This window comes from Eucyclogobius newberryi, unplaced genomic scaffold (assembly GCF_026437365.1).
Source record: "Eucyclogobius newberryi isolate DKJ021-1_F unplaced genomic scaffold, fEucNew1.0.hap1 SCAF_1, whole genome shotgun sequence".
NCBI lineage: Eukaryota > Metazoa > Chordata > Actinopteri > Gobiiformes > Gobiidae > Eucyclogobius > Eucyclogobius newberryi.
In genome coordinates this window covers 7,845,407-7,866,266 of record NW_027315723.1, presented here as the reverse complement: position 1 = coordinate 7,866,266, position 20,860 = coordinate 7,845,407, and the positions used below count along the sequence as shown (strand labels likewise).

The window sequence follows — 20,860 nt, the reverse complement described above, 5'->3', positions numbered from 1 at the left end:
GCTCCTCCTTCTCGTCCTGCGCTCCTCTCTCTCTCTCCCTCCCTGTCCCATCTCTTCTTCTCCCTCTCTCTCTCTCTCTCTCTCTCTCTCTCTCTCCCTCTCTGTCCCATCTCTCCCTCTCTCCTCACGCCCCCCTCTCTCTCTCTCCTTCTCTCCTCACGCCCCTCTCTCTCTCTCTCTCTCTCTCCTTCTCTCCTCACGCCCCTCTCTCTCTCTCTCCCTCCCTCTCTGTCCCATCTCTTCCTCTCCCTCTCTCCTCACGCCCCTCTCTCTCTCTCTCTCTCCCTCTCTCCTCACGCCCCTCTCTCTCTCTCTCTCTCCTTCTCTCCTCACGCCCCTCTCTCTCTCTCTCTCCTTCTCTCCTCACGCCCCTCTCTCTCTCTCTCTCTCCCTCCCTCTCTGTCCCATCTCTTCCTCTCCCTCTCTCCTCACGCTCCTCCTTCTCGTCCCGCAGTCTGTAAAAGGAAACAGACTCTGCTCTCTCCTCCATCCTGTGGCTCCGGTCCCGCGTGTGTCCCGCGTGTGTCCCTGGAGCAGTGGGGCGCGCGCCGCACTTTCTCCACGACCACCTCACAATTATCTCCCGGGGACATGTGAACCTTAATTTCATTGCATCAGGTATTTTCAAATCTAATTCTAACTACATGTGCTGTCGGGTTATCTTTCTTAAGAGAAAAGTGCCAAAACATGTGGAATAATATCAACATAGTGTAGTTTTCTACTTGTTGCCGCGTGTTGAAGTGTTGAAATGCATCCCTGATGTGACAGAAACAGCTCTCACTCCGTCTCCTCGCTCGTTTCCTGTGAGCGCCAATATTGATTTCTCTTTTCCCTTTAGAGACTTCACTAATGCGGTCTGTAAACAGCGGCAGCCTGATGTGCTCCAGAGTTTGGTGCGGCTAATATTCGCTCGGAGTCGGGTTCATTTGTCAGAGTGACTGCGGAAAGCCTTAGAGGACAGAGTGTGAGGATTCTCTTTTTCAAACTCGGCTCTTGACTTGTGCGCGATTTTGGAAAATACATCAAATCATACTTTCTGAATACATGTTGTATGAAGCAATATGTTTGAAATCATGTAATAATAATACTCTAAATATGTTCTATATTCAGATTCCTCAAAGTACTCAAAGTATGGCAGTACTACAAACCCTTCTCCTGTCAGTCACTTCACTGCTGTGTCAGGGTTCATTAGGAGAATGACACGAGTGTGCAAAGCAAAGGGTGGCTATTTAGAACAATCTAATTATAAAACATCTTTTGAGTTCAAACCTTTTTGTTTGGTACATTCTGTGTCCATTCGTAGCTTTGATGCGTTCAATGGGAATCCACAATAGAAGTCATGAAAATAAAGACAAATCAGACAATGACAAAAACGTGTCTAAGCTTATTCGTGTAGTGCGTGTACCAGAGTATTCTTCTGTAGAAAAGAGAATGTTTTGGTCTTTGCAGAGAAGGCTCTATTGAAATGATTGCGACCTTTGTAATTTCAACTGCCCAAAGAGAACCCCTGGTCTATTTATTTGTTTTTGTGTCATTTATTTATTTATGAAAATCATAGAGAGAGATAATATTAGTAATTTACATCAACTGCCAAATAAATATCTTTAAATTAAGAAGTAAGGCAAGGCAAGTTTATTTGTAGAGCACATTTCATACACAAGGCAATTCAAAGTGCTTCACACAGCAGGAAAAATGCATTCAAATCACAAAGAAATTACAGAAATACAATAAAATTAACTAATTAAAAACAATTTAAGTCATAAAAGAGAAGAGTGCAAAGAAAACCCTTTCAGTCATATGCACAGCTAAACAAAACTTTTGTTTAACTTAGATTTGAACATTCTTAGAGTAGAAGCCTGTCTCACATCTTCATGAAGACTGTTCCAGATTTTAGCTGCATAAAACTGAAACACAGATTCCCCATGTTTAGTCCTGACTCTGGCACCAGCAAGAAGCCGGTCCATGTTTAGTCCTGACTCTGGCACCAGCAGGAGGCCGGGTCCATGTTTAGTCCTGACTCTAGCACCAGCAGGAGGCCGGTCCATGTTTAGTCCTGACTCTGGCACCAGCAGGAGGCCGGTCCATGTTTAGTCCTGACTCTGGCACCAGCAGGAGGCCGGTCCATGTTTAGTCCTGACTCTGGCACCAGCAGGAGGCCGGTCCATGTTTAGTCCTGACTCTGGCACCAGCAGGAGGCCGGTCCCTGAGGTCCACAGAGTCCGAGATGGTTCATATGGCACTAACATGTCAGAGATGTACTTTGGTGCTAGGCCATGGAGAGACTTGTACACAAGCAGAGCTGCTTTAAAGTCTATTCTCTGAGCCACAGGAGCCAGTGCAGAGACCTGAGAACAGGACTAATGTGATCATACTTCCTGGTTCTAGTCAGGACCCGAGCAGCAGCGTTCTGGATGTACTGCAGCTGTTTTACAACTCGTCTGGAGAGGCCAGTGAGCAGGCTGTTACAGTAGTCTAATCTACTGGAGACAAACGCATGGATAAGTCTCTCTAAATCTGGTTTTGACACTATATTTTTGATTTTGGCAATGCTTTTTAGATGGTAAAAAGCTGCTGATGTTATTGATGTGACGTGGCTGTTAAAATTCAAGTCTGAGTCCATTAGTAGCCTAAAGTATTGAAACAAGTCAGACACATCTTTAGCAAATAATCAATCACTGAGTGGAATGGAGGCTTTAGAGCAACAGGACAGTCCGAGAACGCTTGATAATGAAACAACCCTCTTTTTCCAATTTAGTTTTAATATTAGTGTAGATTGGCTGTCCAGGTCATTAATACATTCACCGTACATACTTAGATTTGATAAACCCTAATAAAGATTTCAGTCAGAGGGTTATATTACCGGTAATCGTTGCTTTGTTTTATTTCTTCATTATAATAACTTCCTCTTTGTACCTACAAAAGTCTTGTTTTCTCCAAGCCACAGGATTCCTTCAACACATCAGAGCTTTTCATTTGAACCTACATTGTCCTTTCACAGTTTTGAAAATGATAAAAATCAGATTTAGGGTGTGCGTCCACACGTTGGACCCAGTTTGAGTCCTAATGTAGATTTGGTTTGGCCTTGTTCTAAAAAAGCTTTGCTGGCTGCTGTTTTATGTCTGGATCGTGTCTCCTTTACCATCTCAATACAATCAATCAATCAATCAATCAATCAATCAATCAATCAAGTGTATACATAAAGGCACCATTCATACTAAAAAAGTTCACTTGCTTATCAAAACCTGCGTATAGTTATTTTATTTACTCTGCAAAGAAGGAGGAGTTCAGGACTACGTATGGAACAGGCCAGGATCACTGAGGGATTACACCAACAGCCGTTTGTTTGTTTGTTTGTTTGTTTGTCTGTCTGTTTTTTGTACCACACTCCCATCATTGAGCTACCTAGTGAAATGTCCGGTAGTTTGAGAAATTGTGATGTGCATAGACTGGTGGAGCGGTCCTCTGCATTGGGGAGGGCACATTTCACTGTGATTGGTCACTCACTCAGAGGCTGACCAATGAGAAGTGTGGGAAAATGTCTGCGTTTGAGCGTACAGAAGAGCTGAGTGAAACAGAAAAGTAATGAAGTAACGATGTGCTGATTCCTGTGTATTAACATCGTCACATCACAATTGGATTTTTGCTCAGTCCAGCACCTGAAACTTGATGATATCATTTTGAGACTTATAGTGCCTTAGGAATCATTATTCGTCTGCAGTGGACATTTGTTTTAATGTTTTGGTTTGGTTTTAACAAAAGTAAAGTTGGTGTAAGCTTTTCTGAGTTTAAATGGACTGTGTGTGTGTGGCTCGGGAAAATAACTAAAGGTCATGTTTTCTGAAATTATTAAGAAAATCCAATAAAATGTGGTCACCCTGTCAGCTGCAAATGTCATGGAGGTGCTACAAACATAAGGCCGGCCGGGTACGGAAGGAGTGAGAGGGGTAAAATCAATCATGCGGGGTCTTACCTGGAGCAGAGGTCATTTAGAAACGTGTACAAAATAATTTACTATTAACGGGGGAGTCTTTTACCTCTTAGCGATACGGTTTTGGGTTTGATTTCATATTTCCTTTCGGTGTGGAGTTTGCACATTCTGCCTGTGTATGCCTGGGTCTAATTAAAACCAAGATCCTAGCTCTCAATGTTTTCTCAGGTCAAAACAAAATGAGAGAAAATAAGATAAGGCAATAAATCCTCATTTTATGTCTGTTTTATACTTATAAAATGTGCTTTACATAATATCTTTGTTTGAGAAAGGAAAAGCCTTTGAAAGAAAAATGTAAACGATAAAAATCTCTCTTTGCTTCACTGATTGGATGAACGAAACAACAAGTGGTCTCTTATTGTCTTGTAATGACTCAGTAGCTTTACAAGGGCTTCAGATGTTTCTGCTTCTTCTGAGAGTTCACACTTCCCTGTCATTTGTGAGGCAGAGGGTGGGTGTGTCTTTATTCGAGTACAAACTATACACTGCCGTATTTTTTTTAAATGTCTTTATTAGTTATACATAAACTAGATTAAATACAGAACTAGTGTGGTTGCCACCACTGTGGTGTTGTGGGTCCAATTTCATTGGCCAAATGTCTCTCCCCTATTTCACATTACAGTTGCCCTGTCAAAGCCTGCCAAAGCCTTCGGCCTAAAAAACTAAAAATTAAAACTAAGTAAAAACATAAAAAACAGGTTAAGTATTACATCACTGTATTAAAAATATGTAGTCACATGACCCTAATAAAAAGGAGTTTATCCGTAAACGTTGTCCTCAGGTACACCTTTAATTTGCCCATGGATCCACAGTTAGAGACACAACTCAAGTCAGAACCAACACCTTTGCGTGACAGCAGTTGCTATCTGTCAATAAACACATAGTTGATCCGGCACACATTAAAAGGCCGACATGGTCCCAGGGCGGCTGGTGAGTCCTCATTGAATGCAAAACATTACTGAGCAAAATTGCATGTGGTCAATCCAAGTGCTCTGTAGTGTTCTGGTGTTATCTGAGCATGATGGAGAATAATACACATGTACTGCGGTTAGAGGCTTTCTAAGCTATTAACCAGAGTCTTTCCTGTGCCACTTCTACTTTGAGTAGAAGTTTGTATGCCTGGCTTAGTCAGGTCTACAGGGCTGTTGGACTTGTCCGTCTGTGTTGTGCGTTCACCTGGGGAGATTCCATGTTTCTGCGTTGGAGAAGACATATAAATAAGGAGCTTCACGAAAAAGACACTGAACAAGAAGAAAAACAACACCAAGAGCCGGGCTGGCCATGCTACTGCTAAGCTAACTAGCCCCACTGCAACGACCCCTGCCGGGCGCCGCGCCAGAGGAGACCAGGAGCAGGATAGACCCAGTGATTATGGTGGCTCAGCAGGAGTTAACTGATTAGGCAGTTGAGCCCAAGTTGGCCCCAAACCAGAGTCCAAGATCTATTATACTGACGTTTCATAACTTCAGTGATAAACAGTGTGTCATGACGACATCTAGACGTCTCACCGTGGACTGGACCAGACCAAATGAGCTCCACATTTTTCAACGCCTACTCTGCGAGAGCGTTCAAGCAGTACAAAGCATTTCAAGTCTTGCAGAAGAAAGTTGATTACGCTCTGCTTTATCCTGCAATGCTGAGGCTCAACTTGGATGGAAAAAAGATTTACCACAACGGAGGAGGCGTCGGCGTTTGCAGATACGCCCCTAAGCAATTAATCACTGAAAGGGACTTGGACTTTATTGGAGGCATGTGAGTATTTGTCCAGTGTGGACCAGTGTGTCCCAAATGTACTGTAAATGCCCAAGTGAAAATGTTACATTAACAGTACTGGAGGGCCTTTTTTTTTTTTTTTTTTTTACCTAGAAAATGGTTTCCCTCCACCCTCTGGTCCCTTTTTGGATCCGTCTTTGGGCTCTTAGCATGTTTTTGGCATTAGCTCTTTTTTTTGAAGTTTGTTCTATTGTGTTCCGTTGTTGTGGTTCCTGTGTTTGGGGGTTGTGTTCAACCAGATAGCTGTGTAACAAAAGCAGACTTACTAGAATGATGGGTTACATTATTCAGAAAGAGGTTCTAACTGTTGGAGAAACTCTGGCGGCCAGGAGGCAGACCGGTTTTTGTCATCATCATCCCACTCGAATTCAGAGCTATGTATTTAACCAAGAACACAATCAATGGATATCTTTGGAATAAACTCTTGGGAGGAGAAATCACAGTTGGACTTAATTTTAAAATGGACAAATTTGACAGACTTTGGACTAAATGGTTTGTTTTGAACTTGTTGTGCCTTAGTTTCATTTGGAGGTCTTTTTGATGTTTTTCTATTGTTTGCTATGTTCTCTCTGGTCTTCTTCTGTATCAAGTGTTTCTATATATGAATGTTAAAAAAATCTATTTGTATTTCTAATATAAATGGTGATAATGATTTTTATCTCTGTAGGACCATGGGGTATGGCCAGATCCTCACACGCTCTGGCTCTGAGGGCCAGGTGAATCTGAACGTAGGGGGGGTACGTCACTGTGTGGACCCCCAGATGCTGCTGCGCTTTCCTCACACCCGCTTGGGCCGCCTAGTGGTCTGTCGGGGCGAGGCAGCCATTTTGGAGCTGTGCGATGACTATAGCCCACTGGAGAAGGAGTACTACTTCGACCGAAACCCCAGGGTCTTCCTCTGCGTACTCAACTTCTATCACACAGGCCAGATCCACATACTGGAGGAGCTGTGTGTCTTCTCCTTCAGTCAAGAGATCGAGTACTGGGGCATCCACGAGCTGCACCTCAGCTCCTGCTGTAGCAACTGGTAATGACCATTCCTACATCTACTCCTGCTACTACTGTTACTACTACTACTACTACTACTACTACTACTACTACTACTACTATTATTTTACTACTGCTACTACTACTATTGTAGTGCCACTACTATTATTGTATTGCTACTAATACTACTTCTATTGTACTGATACTACTACTACCACCACTACTACTATTGTACTACTACTACTACTACTACTACTACTACTACTACTACTACTACTACTACTGCTACTACTACTACTACTACTACTAGTATTGTACTGTTACTACTACTACTATTGTACTACTGCTACTCCTACTGCTCTTGTACTGCTACTACTACTATTGTATTAATACCACCACTACTACTACCACTATGTGGCATTCGGGTGGTACTATAAATGTTTTAAACTAATTTACATTAAATAAAAATAAAGAAAATCAAACCAACAACGCCACCGGGCTTACACCCGGAAAAGTAACTAAAAGGACACACAGATTCGTTCTTGATTATACAGAGGCAGATTCCAGTTTCACATGTAATTTATTTAACAGGCTATTAATTTAATAAATACTTTAACACAGGCGTAGGTAACAACACAGTTTGTATCAGTTCTTTATGCGTGGATGTATAGTCTTTTAAGAGGCCAGTGGATCTGGACAACACAGGGCACAGATCATATCAACAGAGGGCAGGGCAAGGCAACGGCTCCAGCGCACACCGCCGCTCCAGAGAGTTTAGGTTACATCACGTTAGCTGCCCGGGACCACGCGTTGTGGGGCTATGACAGCGAGACCACAACAATCCCGAGTCAGCAGAGATCACATTGGAGCGTTAACAAAGCGGCGCCAGGCGACAGGCCACGGCACTGGAGAGCGGAGGTACGTGGAGCAACACCCAGACCCAGGAAGTGCGTAGGTCAGAGGATGAATGACAAAACTGAACAACATTTTATTGGCCAACGGCCCTAATGATTAGCCAATAGGAAGTGGCATGGTCTGCCCGCAGGCCATACTGCCACAACTACTACTATTACTACTACTACCGCTACTACTACTACTACTACCACCATTCTAGTACTACTATTACAATGGTAGAAGTAGTACTACTACTATTCAATCGATCCACCTTTATCTATAGAGCCCGTTACAACATTTAAGATGAGCATAGTGCTTCACAACAAAAATCAAAGACAATACAAAACATAAAACCAAGTAAAAACAAACAGTACAGCGTTTGAGTCTGGCTCTGGGGACGTCAGGCAGAAACTTGTCGACCTTAGAGCTCGCCTTGGGTCACGAGCAGACAGAAGCTCGGCCAGATTAGGAGGTGCCAGGCCATTTAGAGCTTTAAAAACAAAAAGTGAATTTTCAAATCAATTCTAAAAGAAACAAGCCAGTGAAGAGTAAAAAAACGCGCCGTAGCGTTTTGTAGGAGCTGAAGGCGGCTGAGGGCGACTGGGAGACACTGACATAAAGTGCATTGCAATAGTCTATTCTTGAGCTGATAAAAGCATGACTAGTCCTTTCAAGGTTGGTACGATTTAAAAAGGCTTTAGCTTAGCTAAAACGTGAAGAGCATCACTTTTGTCTGGAAACACAGGTAATCTGCAGATCGTCTCCATAGCAGTGAGAAGCTAAACTATAATTGACTCCAGTGGTGAATCTACAGAGAAAATGGCAAACTATTGTACATTGACGTATGCTCACCAATATTTACTGCAGTTTTATTTTCTGAAACTGTGACACATGTAGGATTCGGCAGAGTTACGTAGCCATTTGACACAAATAAAAACAATCTTCATGAACTGCAGCTGTCTAAAGGCATCGTAACATAAAGGGGCTGGCACAAAACAGCACAGTGATTTTCCTCTCTGAAGTTAAAGCAGAGTTGTTTTTAATAGTTTTATTTCAATTTAAAATGTCCTAAATATTACATAATGATCTGTGATTGTCATAGATTAGAACTTTATAGCAAACAAAAACACAATAGAGCTTTAATAACATGCACTAAAATGCACATGATACATCATAAATAATAATATCTGTTATCCAAATGTTCCTTGTATTTCCTATGAAAGTCAATAGAAGCCAGGCTTCCTGGAGCCAGACACTTCTGTCTCTATTTACTCCAGTGTTGATGTTTGGTTCAAACCAAATTTGCATATAGATGAGTCATGGTTTTCATTACCCAGGAAGTCCATGTGCCACAGTTGGGCAGTAGTGCACACTGTCATTGTGTCCTTGGGACACTTCAGCCACCTTGCCTCCAGTGTCCATGAATGCTGGTGTATGAATGAGAGTGTTGCAAGAGTGAATGTGGAACAACAGATGAAATTAGCCCATGGCTACAATCTGACGTGTTTACAGCATGTATTTGCACTGTTCTGACCAAATAATGAAATAATACCCTTCTGTGACCCCAGATAGACTTACCTGGCAGGAGGAACAGCCACTTATTTATAGCACATGTCTCTCAGATAGGGAAGACATTGTTACCGCCATGTTTGTTTTGACATAAACAAACCATGTTTCTCTGAATCACGTCATCACGTCATACGGTTCCTGACTGTAACATTGTATTGTAAAAGCGTGTTGTCTGGGGCATCCCAGACAACAGAAAATCTATGAGTAGTGTTGTATACCTTGGTATCTATACCCAGATATTAATACTATCACTATTTATACTACGTGCCAATACCAATTTAACATTGGTTTCGAAACTCAAGTAAGCAAGTATCAATACTGGGGGGGGGGAAATTATATATATATATATATATATATATATATATATATATATAAAATAATAATAATAATAGAATAGAATAGTATGAAAATATAGCATCTGGGTGAAGAGCAGAAGCGCAGAGTGACATTCAGGTAGAGCTGGGAATCTACCTCACAGCAATGTTCAGACTGTGCTGTCAAAGCTGTGACAAACTCCTAATTGTAGACCTATGCATTGAGGGCAGATTAGTGAACGCTTGAGACGTGTTGTGCCAAAGGTGCCGCCGAAACACTGGGTGGCCTAGACCACCATTTATTTAGCATGTAAACCCGACGCCTTCGGCGCCTCGGTCTGAACGTACCAATAGGTACAAATGCAGCTGCAGCCAAGACCTCTTGGCTGTTGTACTGCAGAAAGCACAGAGCCATTATCACTTTCACACAAAACTGTTGCAGTTGCAGAAATCTTTCTAGACATTATAAAGAAATGGAATGGTCTGCCACCTGCTTGTCTCCATGGAGATGTTATTGCTTTGCCTGACATGTTCCACAACAAGGCATTGACCTATACATCTTGTATTCATTCAATTACAATTTGTTTTTTGTGCTTCAAAATTATGCATTCTTACTGTGAGTGGGGTCCTCTTTCCACAGATCTGACCTGTAACTTAACCTGGTGGTCAGTGGAGATAGATTAGTTTAATGCAATGCCATGAAACATTCCAGGCAAAGCACTAACATCTCCATGGTGACAAGCAGAAAGTGGACCCTCCATCAGAAAAGTAATATAGTACACCTTTAGCAACACTAGAAATTCTAGTTGTGCATTATGTTTTTTCTACTTTCTCCCCCAAAAAACGTCCAATTAAGTATGTCCAAACTTGTTTACACATAAAAGTACCCTCTGCCTCACTCGTCTCCCCCTCCACAGGTACCATGAAAGAAAGGAGAACATTGAAGACTGCAACTGGGACACCAACAGTGACGACCAGGGCCAGCTCAGCTTCGACTCTTCCATGGAGGACCTCTCGGCGCTGGACAAGGACCTGGCCAAGTTCAAGGGGGCCTGGTGCGGCGATGTCCGGAGTTACGTGTGGCTGCGGCTGGAAGACCCCGCACACTCTTGCGCCTCCAAAATCATCGCCGTGGCCTCCCTCAGTGTTGTGCTGACATCCATCATAGCCATGTGTGTCCACAGCATGCCCGAATTCCAGAAGCTCGACGATAACGACAAACCGATCGAGGATCCTGTTTTAGCCATTTTAGAGGAGATCTGCATCGCTTGCTTCTCAGCCGAATTCATCTTACGCCTTATTGTTGCTCCATCTCGCAGGAAATTTCTGGGAAACCCTTTGAACATCATCGACGTCGCCTCCATTTTGCCCTTCTATGCCACTCTTGCTCTTGACACTACTGATGAAGAGGAAAATGAGGATATTCAAAACGTGGGGAAGGTGGTCCAAGTTCTACGGTTGATGCGAGTTTTGCGAATTCTCAAACTGGCCAGGCACTCTATCGGTCTGCGAGCCCTGGGCGCCACCATGCGCCACAGCTACCACGAAGTTGGCTTGCTTCTGCTCTTCCTCTCCGTGGGTATTTCCATCTTCTCCGCACTCATTTACTTTGCGGAGAAAGACGATGAGAATACGGACTTAGGAACCATTCCTTCAGGCTGGTGGTGGGCAACGATCACCATGACAACCGTAGGCTACGGAGACACATGCCCAGTGACACTGCCAGGGAAAATAGTGGCGACTTTGTGTATAATTTGTGGCTTACTGGTTGTAGCCTTGCCTATTACCATCATATTCAACAAGTTTTCAAAATACTATCAGAGGAACAAAGCCATGGACAGTCAGTGTATCGAGAAGCCAGTGAGGAAGGACCCAGAACTTCCGTATTATAACATCCGGGACCTTTTCACAGAGAACTTATACCCTTTCCTTGGGGGACTAGCCTACAGGGGCAGTGTGAGCAGCAGGGGGGAGGACACTGATGCCTCCAGTCTGCAGGACATGGATGTGTACGGAAATGATGGCTGTGAGAAGGGACCCATATGAACACGAAGCCATCCACACAAAAAAAAGCCACTCATATAAACTGACAGGAATGAATCATGCAGGGTCAGAAAGGGTCAGTTTTGGTCCCAACGCGCTATGTCCCAAGATAACGATTGACTGTCACATTAGTGTCCAAGTACAGAGATGAAGATAAGACAGTGCTTAGCTTTCTGAACTTTCTGAACAGCTACAACAATTCCCATCATATTTAGGATTAGATGTGGGGTTTGGGATTAAATAGCAAGGCATCTGAATATCTCACTATTTAATCCAGTTTTAATACATTTAATACCATACTGTGGAACATTCCAGGCAAACCAATAACATGGAGTTATGCAGATCCCGATCAGAAAAGTTGCACAATACACATGTAATTGTATCTTATGATTCATTTCAATATATTGTATGATCATCTGAAGGGTTCTTTTCATTTCAAGCACTATTAACCTGAGATAATGAATGAAAAAAATGTATAAAATCATTTTAAAATATTTTTAAACTGATGTCGATATCTTAATGTGTATTTTTCATTTGTGACTTATTTCTTTCCAAGTGTTTAAAGCCCCCAATAAGAAAACTGACCCTCCTGACCCAGCCTGTCCATCAGCACATCTTTCAGACCCTTTTGTCTTCTTTCTGACCCATCACAGATCCACTGTACGTCGCTGAGACCTGGGAGCCCACAGGAACCATCTGGAGCCAGTTTTAAAAGGCCATTTTCTGCTTGAGAACCCCGCGCTGATGCATGTACAAGGCGTAATGTTTTCAGGGTAATGTCCTGTATTGATCCGTCCGCCGCTCGCTGCTAAAGTTGAGCCTCGGCATTAGCAGGTCTCGGATGACAGCCGCAGTGAGGGATGGTTCAGAGTGTGTTATGGCTGTGAGGTGACTGATGATACTATCTGCATGAGCTAAAATAACATTTGATTTGATCCAACCCACTGAAGCTGAGGTTTCAGGGCTGGGCGATTGATCCAAACGTTTTTTTGTTTTTTTTTAAATGGATGTAATGGGTGTGTTGACCTTTATGCACTTCTAAAGACCTATCATTTATCACAGACAGAAGTCTTGTACATGACTAATGGATTTTTAATGGTTGGGGCAAGTACGTTTCACCAAACCATGTCAGATAACACCTTTTACACTCGGTTCCAAACAATCCAATCCACAAACCCTGAACCTGTGCGAGATTTCTGAGACAAAGAAAAAATAATATGTGATTGTCATTTAGGTGTGTGAGTTTGAGGAAGTTTGCATTTAGTCCGTTCGTACACTTTTAGTCGGAATTTTGAACATGTCAAGTAGGTGGACTCTGAGGAACACCACCTCATGACATCAGCAGTGGTTTAGAGCTCTTTAGAAGGAGAGGGACATAACATGCAGGAATAGTGAATAATGTGACTGAAACACAACAATCTTATCGTGTGAGAACATAATTGTAAAGCAGATTAAATGCCAAATGTAATACTAAGATTAAAGATTCACTGTAGGATCACTTTAAAGGTGTTTTTGTAAGGGTTTTTACTTAGAAATATTTATGGCAATCCTAAACTGTAGAGGGAGAATAGTGCACCCTCTCAGCTCCTAAATTTTGATCACATTTACAAGACAAATTATTTTAGTCACGGGAGGAATTAGGAATTTAGAAACTGAAAATATATCAGTGAAATATACTATAGCTGTGTGTGTGTTTGTGTGTGTGTGTGTGTGTGTGTGTGTACGTGCGTGCGTGCGAGTGTGTGTGTGTGTGTGTGCGTGCGTGCGAGTGTGTGTGTGTGTGTGTGTGCGCGTGTGTGTGTGTGTTTGTGTGTGCGCATGCGTTCGTATGTATGAATGAATTATATACGTATGATAAACAAAAGTTGGTCAACAACAAGACAAATATTGATTAGAATCCCATTAGACTGTCTCTAAATATTGTGAAAGTGACATTGTCAAAGGTCATACATACAACATACTTTTTGTGTAAACATATTCTGCCATCTGAGCTTCTATTGTTTATAGAAGGTTCACTGTGCTTCTGCAGTTGCAGTACACAGGCGTCTTATTGTGGCAGTTTTTTTTCTATTAATCGATTGAATTATTTAGTCCACATTTTTTTGCTGGTCCAAATTTTGTCCTGGTTTAGACCAAATTTAGACTTGGTTAATCCAGTTCTATATAACAACAATTATACATAAGGTCCATGTAAAAAAATAAATAAAAGAAAAAGCAAAAAAAAAAAAAAATTAAAGAAGTAATCCAGAAGGCAGAACAATTCAAATTTACAAGAATAAAGACATAATAACAAAGACAAAACAAAAAGTTAAAATGTTTAAGATTTAGGTACCAATGTCAAAATCAGTCAAATGCACAGAAAAGCAGCGTCCTGACCACTGATGCAAAAGCATGGGGCTTAGATTAGTTGAAACTTCACACAAAAGCCTTCCTTTGCAAGTTTATTGATAGATCGGCAATGCAATTTTGCTGCCATCTTCTGTACGGTGTTACGGATCAATCACAAACAACCAGAAGTAACCAGACAGTAACAGTAACCAGAGTCCACCCTGGAAAAGGCTGAGCTCAGTGATCCCTGGGGGTCACCCATACTGCTCTCCCCTGACTTTGCATCTTTACTATTCTAAACATGGGCACGTTGCACACAATCTCTGTTCATATGGGCTTATTGTGTATAACCTTTACAGCCCGTCGTCACAGGCTTGTGGAGCCGTGCGCACCTCTGTTGTACGCACCGATTCTAATGCAGGCCAATCACTAATCTATCTGCATCTCTCTCAGGCATTAAACTTGGTTTTCCATTAACACCAGTGCATAGCTTTAACAGCACATTATCCCTGATCCCCAAGTCTTTCTGCCTAACTAACCACAGCTTATTATCCTCGCTGGTCCCGTCTGGAGCACTGTGGTGAGTGTGTAAACAGGACCTGGTCACACACAGCTCCTCAAGCCCATGAACCAGTGCAACCACATCGATGAAAGGTGTAATTTCATATGGATTTGTGCAAAGTGATCATGCTTAGAAACTCAATGCTAAGGAAGTGGATTACTGGGTCTGTTCTGCGGCCTGGAGATACGCAGACCATTTCCCAGCAGGACTTCAGAGTTTCTATACAGAATATACATGATGATTAAACAGCTTATGATGTTTAAAAAGTCATTTTTTACAACCATTGTAGGCTTTTGTGTAAGCTTTTAACTCAGCCATGGTTTAGCTCTGGAGAAAGAAAAAATATTTCTTAGTTTTGAATGTGACACATTTAAAAATATATTTTTATGTGAGCCTCCATTGTATTTTCTGAAGTAAAAACTTCCTCTGCCTTACAGGGTCTAAGGACAGGGGAGCTTGGGACATTTGTCTAAGGACGGGACGCTGGGACATTGCCAAGTCCCTATGCACATTGTTTAATCTGTTTTTTTACTGTCGCCCCTCGAGGCAACTGCTGTTGTGATTTTGGGCATTACAAACATTACTTGAACTGAATTGAAAAACAGAGCGTTGTAACATTATATCCAGTATGCAATCTTTTTTTAGTTTATTTGTGGCGATCACCCAGCCCTACCTTTGGTTGTTCAGATTTTGGACACCTGTTGGTATGCAGCAAATGTTTTGCATTTGTGATAAATAAAATACAGTCAATGAAGCTTTGTCTCTTACTTTTACTGCATATTAATCAATTAATTGTTTGGGATTATTCTGGTTACAGAAAGATTTTATACATCCCTGTGAAAAATTTTATTGCTAAATCCCTACTTTGAGTATTTACCCTCATGAGTCAGATTGTCTCTTGCAGCAAAAACACTTTCCACCCTGAATATGGGCCATTATTGGTGCATTTGCTTAAAGGACAGAATGTGCTGAGAGGGAGATATAGTGTGTAGATTTGCAGTCACTGGTTGCTCCAAGAATGGATTTTCTGTCCAGAGTGATCATCTTGCCAAAGGGACCGGACAGCAGGGCACGGCAGGTGTCTCGCTGCATTTTTAGAGACCTAAGAAATGTGGAATGAAAGGGTGGGATCGTTACTATGAGTACTGTACAGTGTTTAACAACTTTAAAATGACTTACTCAAAAGCATTTGTCCAAGATAAGAAAAACGGATATATTTTCAAGGGTTTCCAGACGCTTCGGAGGAAACAAAGTTGGTGATGAGAGCCACACGGGTTATTTTTTAACATGTAAAGAAGATGTTTTAGATGTGGGCTCAGTACAAGTCCCTGGAAAGTAGATTCAGGATTTTACATCTCTAGCATCTCTATAACATTATTTTCATTATTTATTTGACCAGGAAAGTCACTAACCATTGGGATCTCATCGCCCTAATGTACAGGTTTTCTCTTTTTATTTGTTTAAGGTAAACCAGAGGAAACGTATATACAGGGGGAATGGAAAGAGAGGCTTCACTATTCAAACTACTTTTAATGAGTCTTGCATTCTGGATCAATCAAAAATATTTAGAAGCAACCAAATCTCACATTCCCCGTATTCATAATCATAAAATAATTCACATTTACTCACCTTCATTATATTTTAGATATGCCTTTGATATGAACACAGGGCAGTTAAACAGTTAAATGCGCCTCTGCATCAGTGTGAGGCCTGTGCAGCGTGAAGGGGACATTAGTCTTTCTAATCAGGGGCCATTTGTACTCCCATGAACACGAGTTTCATCCAGCGCACGCTCGTCCACAGACAAATGAGCTTCAAATGTATATGGTTTGGATCCTTTTTACTTTCCATTTGTGTGTGAGCTGTTACAGTGTCCTCCTTTCTGGGATTTATGACAGAATAAAATATAGTATAAAGTAATGTGTTTTGATGGATCACAGCAGAATGGACCATATCAAAGAAGTCCTGGTCCTAAAGGGGAACAAAAAGTATGAGTTACATTTTCCTTGGAATCAAATAAATACACACTATTATGATAATAATTATTATTTTAGAAATGGTGTTTTTTGCTGTTGCTATCAGACACTAATCAGGTGGATTGTTTTAAATATGACCAACATGACTGACTATTTTATTACAATTTTTTTTTTATTTTAGTGCTTTTACTAATTTATAATGTATTTTGTATTGAATTGTTCCAAAAGCCTATGGACAGGTGTTGAAAATGAGCATTTTTGCTATAACACTTGAAACACTGCATCTGGTTCGTCCAATGTGCTATGTTCATATCTAATAAATTAATTAATTAATGGATTACTTTACAGCACGTGTGAACCTGAACTTCTCCTAATTACAAAGGGGGTTAATATTTCAAATGTCAATGTGAACGATGATGTCTGATAATTTCTGCGTCTTCTTTGACATGTCTGTTTTTCCCAAACCACCATCTGTTCCTAGTCAGGGCACAGAAAAGGGAGTGCCGCCGGGCCAAATGGAAATGGTGCAGGTCAAAGGTCCAGGTTCAAAAAGAGATTTACAGAGTAAGACTATTTTTATTTGTATCCTATAACAGATTTAAATTGTTTTCTTTTTGATTTTATATAGGTTGTTTTATCATTCTTAATTGTTTTATGTTGTGCCGAGTCACCAAAGCAAATTCCTATGTTTGTGAATTCTGTTCATTGACAATGGAAATAAACCTTTTCTGATTCTGATTCGGAAGCTGCAGTAAAAACTCGCGTATCCTGTTTGCCACAGTAAACAGATTAACAAACCCTCCAGCTTGGAACTAATTTCCACATGCAAGTGTAATGAGTTTGCATTGTTCCTTAATGACAAAGTTCAGGGCATTAAAAATGCTAAAAAAATAACCCTAAAACCACCTAGACACTTAGAGCTAACTCGCTTTGCATCTGTAACAGACAAAACTGTCCATGAGATCATCTGCATGCTGCCTCCATGTGTGACCCACCAGATTTCTAAAGTCTGTGCTGAACATTTTACTAGCACCATTCACTTAGTTAATATGTCGCATCAATCTGGAACATTCCCAATGTCTTTGAAAACTGCATTCATAAAGCCTCTCCTAAAGAAGAGCAGTCTTGATGCTGCAGTACTGAGTCATTACTGGTCCATCTCTAATCCTCCTTCCTGCTGGTGCCAGAGTCAGGACTAAACATGGACCGGCCTCCTGCTGGTGCCAGAGTCAGGACTAAACATGGACCGGCCTCCTGCTGGTGCCAGAGTCAGGACTAAACATGGACCGGCCTCCTGCTGGTGCCAGAGTCAGGACTAAACATGGACCGGCCTCCTGCTGGTGCCAGAGTCAGGACTAAACATGGACCGGCCTCCTGCTGGTGCCAGAGTCAGGACTAAACATGGACCGGCCTCCTGCTGGTGCCAGAGTCAGGACTAAACATGGACCGGCCTCCTGCTGGTGCCAGTGTCAGGACTAAACATGGACCGGCCTCCTGCTGGTGCCAGAGTCAGGACTAAACATGGACCGGCCTCCTGCTGGTGCCAGAGTCAGGACTAAACATGGACCGGCCTCCTGCTGGAGCCAGAGTCAGGACTAAACATGGACCGGCCTCCTGCTGGTGCCATAGTCAGGACTAAACATGGACCGGCCTCCTGCTGGTGCCAGAGTCAGGACTAAACATGGACCGGCCACCTGCTGGTGCCAGAGTCAGGACTAAACATGGACCGGCCTCCTGCTGGTGCCAGTGTCAGGACTAAACATGGACCGGCCTCCTGCTGGTGCCAGAGTCAGGACTAAACATGGACCGGCCTCCTGCTGGTGCCAGAGTCAGGACTAAACATGGACCGGCCTCCTGCTGGTGCCAGAGTCAGGACTAAACATGGGGAATCTGCGTTTCAGTTTTATGCAGCTAAAATCTGGAACAGTCTTCATGAAGATGTGAGACAGGCTTCTACTCTAAGAATGTTCAAATCTAAGCTAAAAACACTTTTGTTTAGCTGTGCATGTGACTGAAATGATTTTATTTGCACTCTACTCTTTTATGTTTTTGATTTCTGACATGTCTTTGGAATTTTACTTTAACTATTCAACGGATAGCACCTTCAAATTTAATTAAATTAAAAGGTCATATCAGCATATTAACGGAGTAGAAATGAAGGTTTTGTGATTCCTGTCATGTCTTTGTTATTCTAATGTATTTTTTCCTGTTTTGAGAAGCACTTTGAATTGCCTTGTGCTTTACAAATAAACTTGCCTTGCCTAATCTATTTTTATCTTTAACTTTTTCTTTATTTCTGGTTACTTACTTGATTTGCTACTTGTCTCCAGATTGATCCATCTGTGTTCAGACCCAACCTGTGTGTTCCCCAGCCCTCCGCCCTCATGGAGAGGTGCCTCAGGAGGGTCTACATGATTTTAGCAGTATTAGAGGAGATTTCCAACTTGCATGTGAAGGTCAAACAGAAAATACTTACCGGTATATACAGAAAATGCGATTGCTGTTCTTTTTCTTGAGCCATTGAATACAGCAGCATCCCCCTCTCGTTCTGCCTGAGGGAAGAGTTCTGTTGTAAGTGGAGCTTGGTCAGGTGGAGCTGATTGGACGTGTTGAAGCAGAAAAACACTGAATGGAGGCGACATGGTGGATTGAGTTTCTGTCATCAGCAGTGATACTTTCAGGGAAGTTCAGGAAGGACAAAAGTGTGGAATTTTCAACTTTTAAAAGTGGAATTCGAGACTATTTTAAATAAACCTTTTCCACTGCTGTTTCCTGCTCTTCACACCTATACTGCCATCTTCTTTCTGACTGAACCGTATGAAGATTTTGAACTGCTCCTGAAAGAAGAGGTTATTGTATATGCTAACAATATGGAAATAACGTTTTTATTGCTCAAAAATACAATGAAAAACATGTATTAACACTGAGAAGACTCACCTCTCCACCGACCTGACCTGTAACTTGGCCTAGTGGCGTTTCTTGCATGCAGATGGATCAGTTTATTATTATTTTATCTTTATTTAACCAGGATAAAATAAGATAAAAATATGAAAATGCCTTTAAAGCACAACAATAACACAATGTCTTCACATTTACACTCACAGTTAATCAGTATGAAGTGACAGTCTTAAATAAAGCACTGGCAGGAAGATAGCTTTGTTCAATTAAAAGCAATTTAATAATAAACAACAAAAGCAGCTCTTATAATTTAAACTGCTGCTGGAGTTCATTCCAAGACATTCCAAGCAATTCCAAAATCAATTTTGTCCCACCACAAAGAGCAAGAGCAGACCTTTTTTTCTTTTTTTGAGGAATATCAAATATAAACAACAATCAAATATTTGATTTATTTAGTGAGAACTAAACTCAAAGATAAAAAAACAGACGTAGCTGGTATTAAATCATAATGAAGTATAAAATAGCATTTCACTTTAAGCATCTTTTATGCATTTATGCAAATGACTGATGCATTTGTCACTTTTGAAATTCAAGGAAAAGGTGACCCCCCCTCCCGCCATGTCATTGTCACTTGAGGCCAGTCCATGACACTTGGCTCACTCAGTGTCCTCCATCTCGTGATTGCATATTTTGCTGCTGTCAAGAGTATATTAAATCTTACCAATTCTAATTATGATTTGAATCAGGCAAATGGCAGATCCATATCCAGACTGAGTGCTCGCTAAAAGTGCAGGGTGCTTGTGACTGGTCTGTGGTCGCTCTGGTAATGGTCCAGCGCAAACCTCTCACTGGAGCGGCTAATGGACGCTGGGCCGAGCCGAACAAGACAGTGGGCCTGACAGGAGTCTGTTAGAGGGGCAGTATAAGGACGCTGAGGTAACAATCGCCAAGAAACAGGAGGACTAGAGGAAGATCGCAGCCACACAAGGCAGATACAGACCTCGTGCTCTGTTGCCATTTTATATACAGTTCATAACAACCAAGACCTAAAGGTACGTTCACTTATCATTTAATGCCAAAGCAAAGGTGCCCCAGAGCAGTTTAAACAGGTCCATTATAGTCTCATGGGTAAGATTTATATTTGTTCACCCAAATGTTATAGGAGTGGATTGGATTCGTTCTGGACAGTACACACAGGCCTGGGACGCCTCTGAAAATAACCGCTGCTCAAACATAAACAGGTGCACGTACTTCACTCACTTCCTGGAAACGTGACGTCGTACCTGGCAACAGCAGGAGAACAACCTGTCACAGGTTTTAAAGGTGATAGCCAGGTTTCATACTCATAGCAGCAGGACGACTGTTTATTTCTTTGAGATTACAACTTCCAATCGTGTCCGACACGAAATTGGGAAATGTGCAAAATATATTCAGTCATTTAGAAGAAATTGAAGAAGAGGCATGCACACATTTGCACTTACTGAATATTACCATTTACAAATCAGTTTTGGAGCAGAAATACTATGTG

The 20,860-nt window shown here is 41.7% G+C and overlaps 1 protein-coding gene across 2 annotated transcripts; it reads left to right on the top strand.

Annotated features, from left to right (window-relative positions):
• The first annotated feature begins 474 nt into the window (after positions 1–474).
• LOC140370425 (delayed-rectifier potassium channel regulatory subunit KCNS3-like) lies at positions 475–11,692 on the top strand. Of its 2 annotated transcripts, XM_072457611.1 has the most exons (3): positions 475–618; positions 6,429–6,788; positions 10,443–11,692. In XM_072457611.1, the coding sequence occupies exons 2-3, from the start codon at positions 6,433–6,435 to the stop codon at positions 11,569–11,571; spliced, it is 1,485 nt and encodes a 494-aa protein (XP_072313712.1). In that variant the 5' UTR covers positions 475–618; positions 6,429–6,432; the 3' UTR covers positions 11,572–11,692. The 2 variants fall into 2 exon arrangements, with proteins under 2 accessions (XP_072313712.1, XP_072313787.1); XM_072457686.1 differs by lacking the exon at positions 475–618 and having other exon boundaries at positions 6,421–6,788.
• The last annotated feature ends 9,168 nt before the right edge of the window (positions 11,693–20,860 follow it).

What these genes read in the sequence shown, in the direction of transcription:
- LOC140370425 (XM_072457611.1), top strand. Translation starts at nt 6,433, where the DNA reads ATGGGGTATGGCCAGATCCTCACACGCTCTGGCTCTGAGGGCCAGGTG. An exon ending in AGCTCCTGCTGTAGCAACTG is followed by an intron (nt 6,789 to 10,442) that starts GTAATGACCATT and finishes CCCCCTCCACAG; the next exon opens with GTACCATGAAAGAAAGGAGA.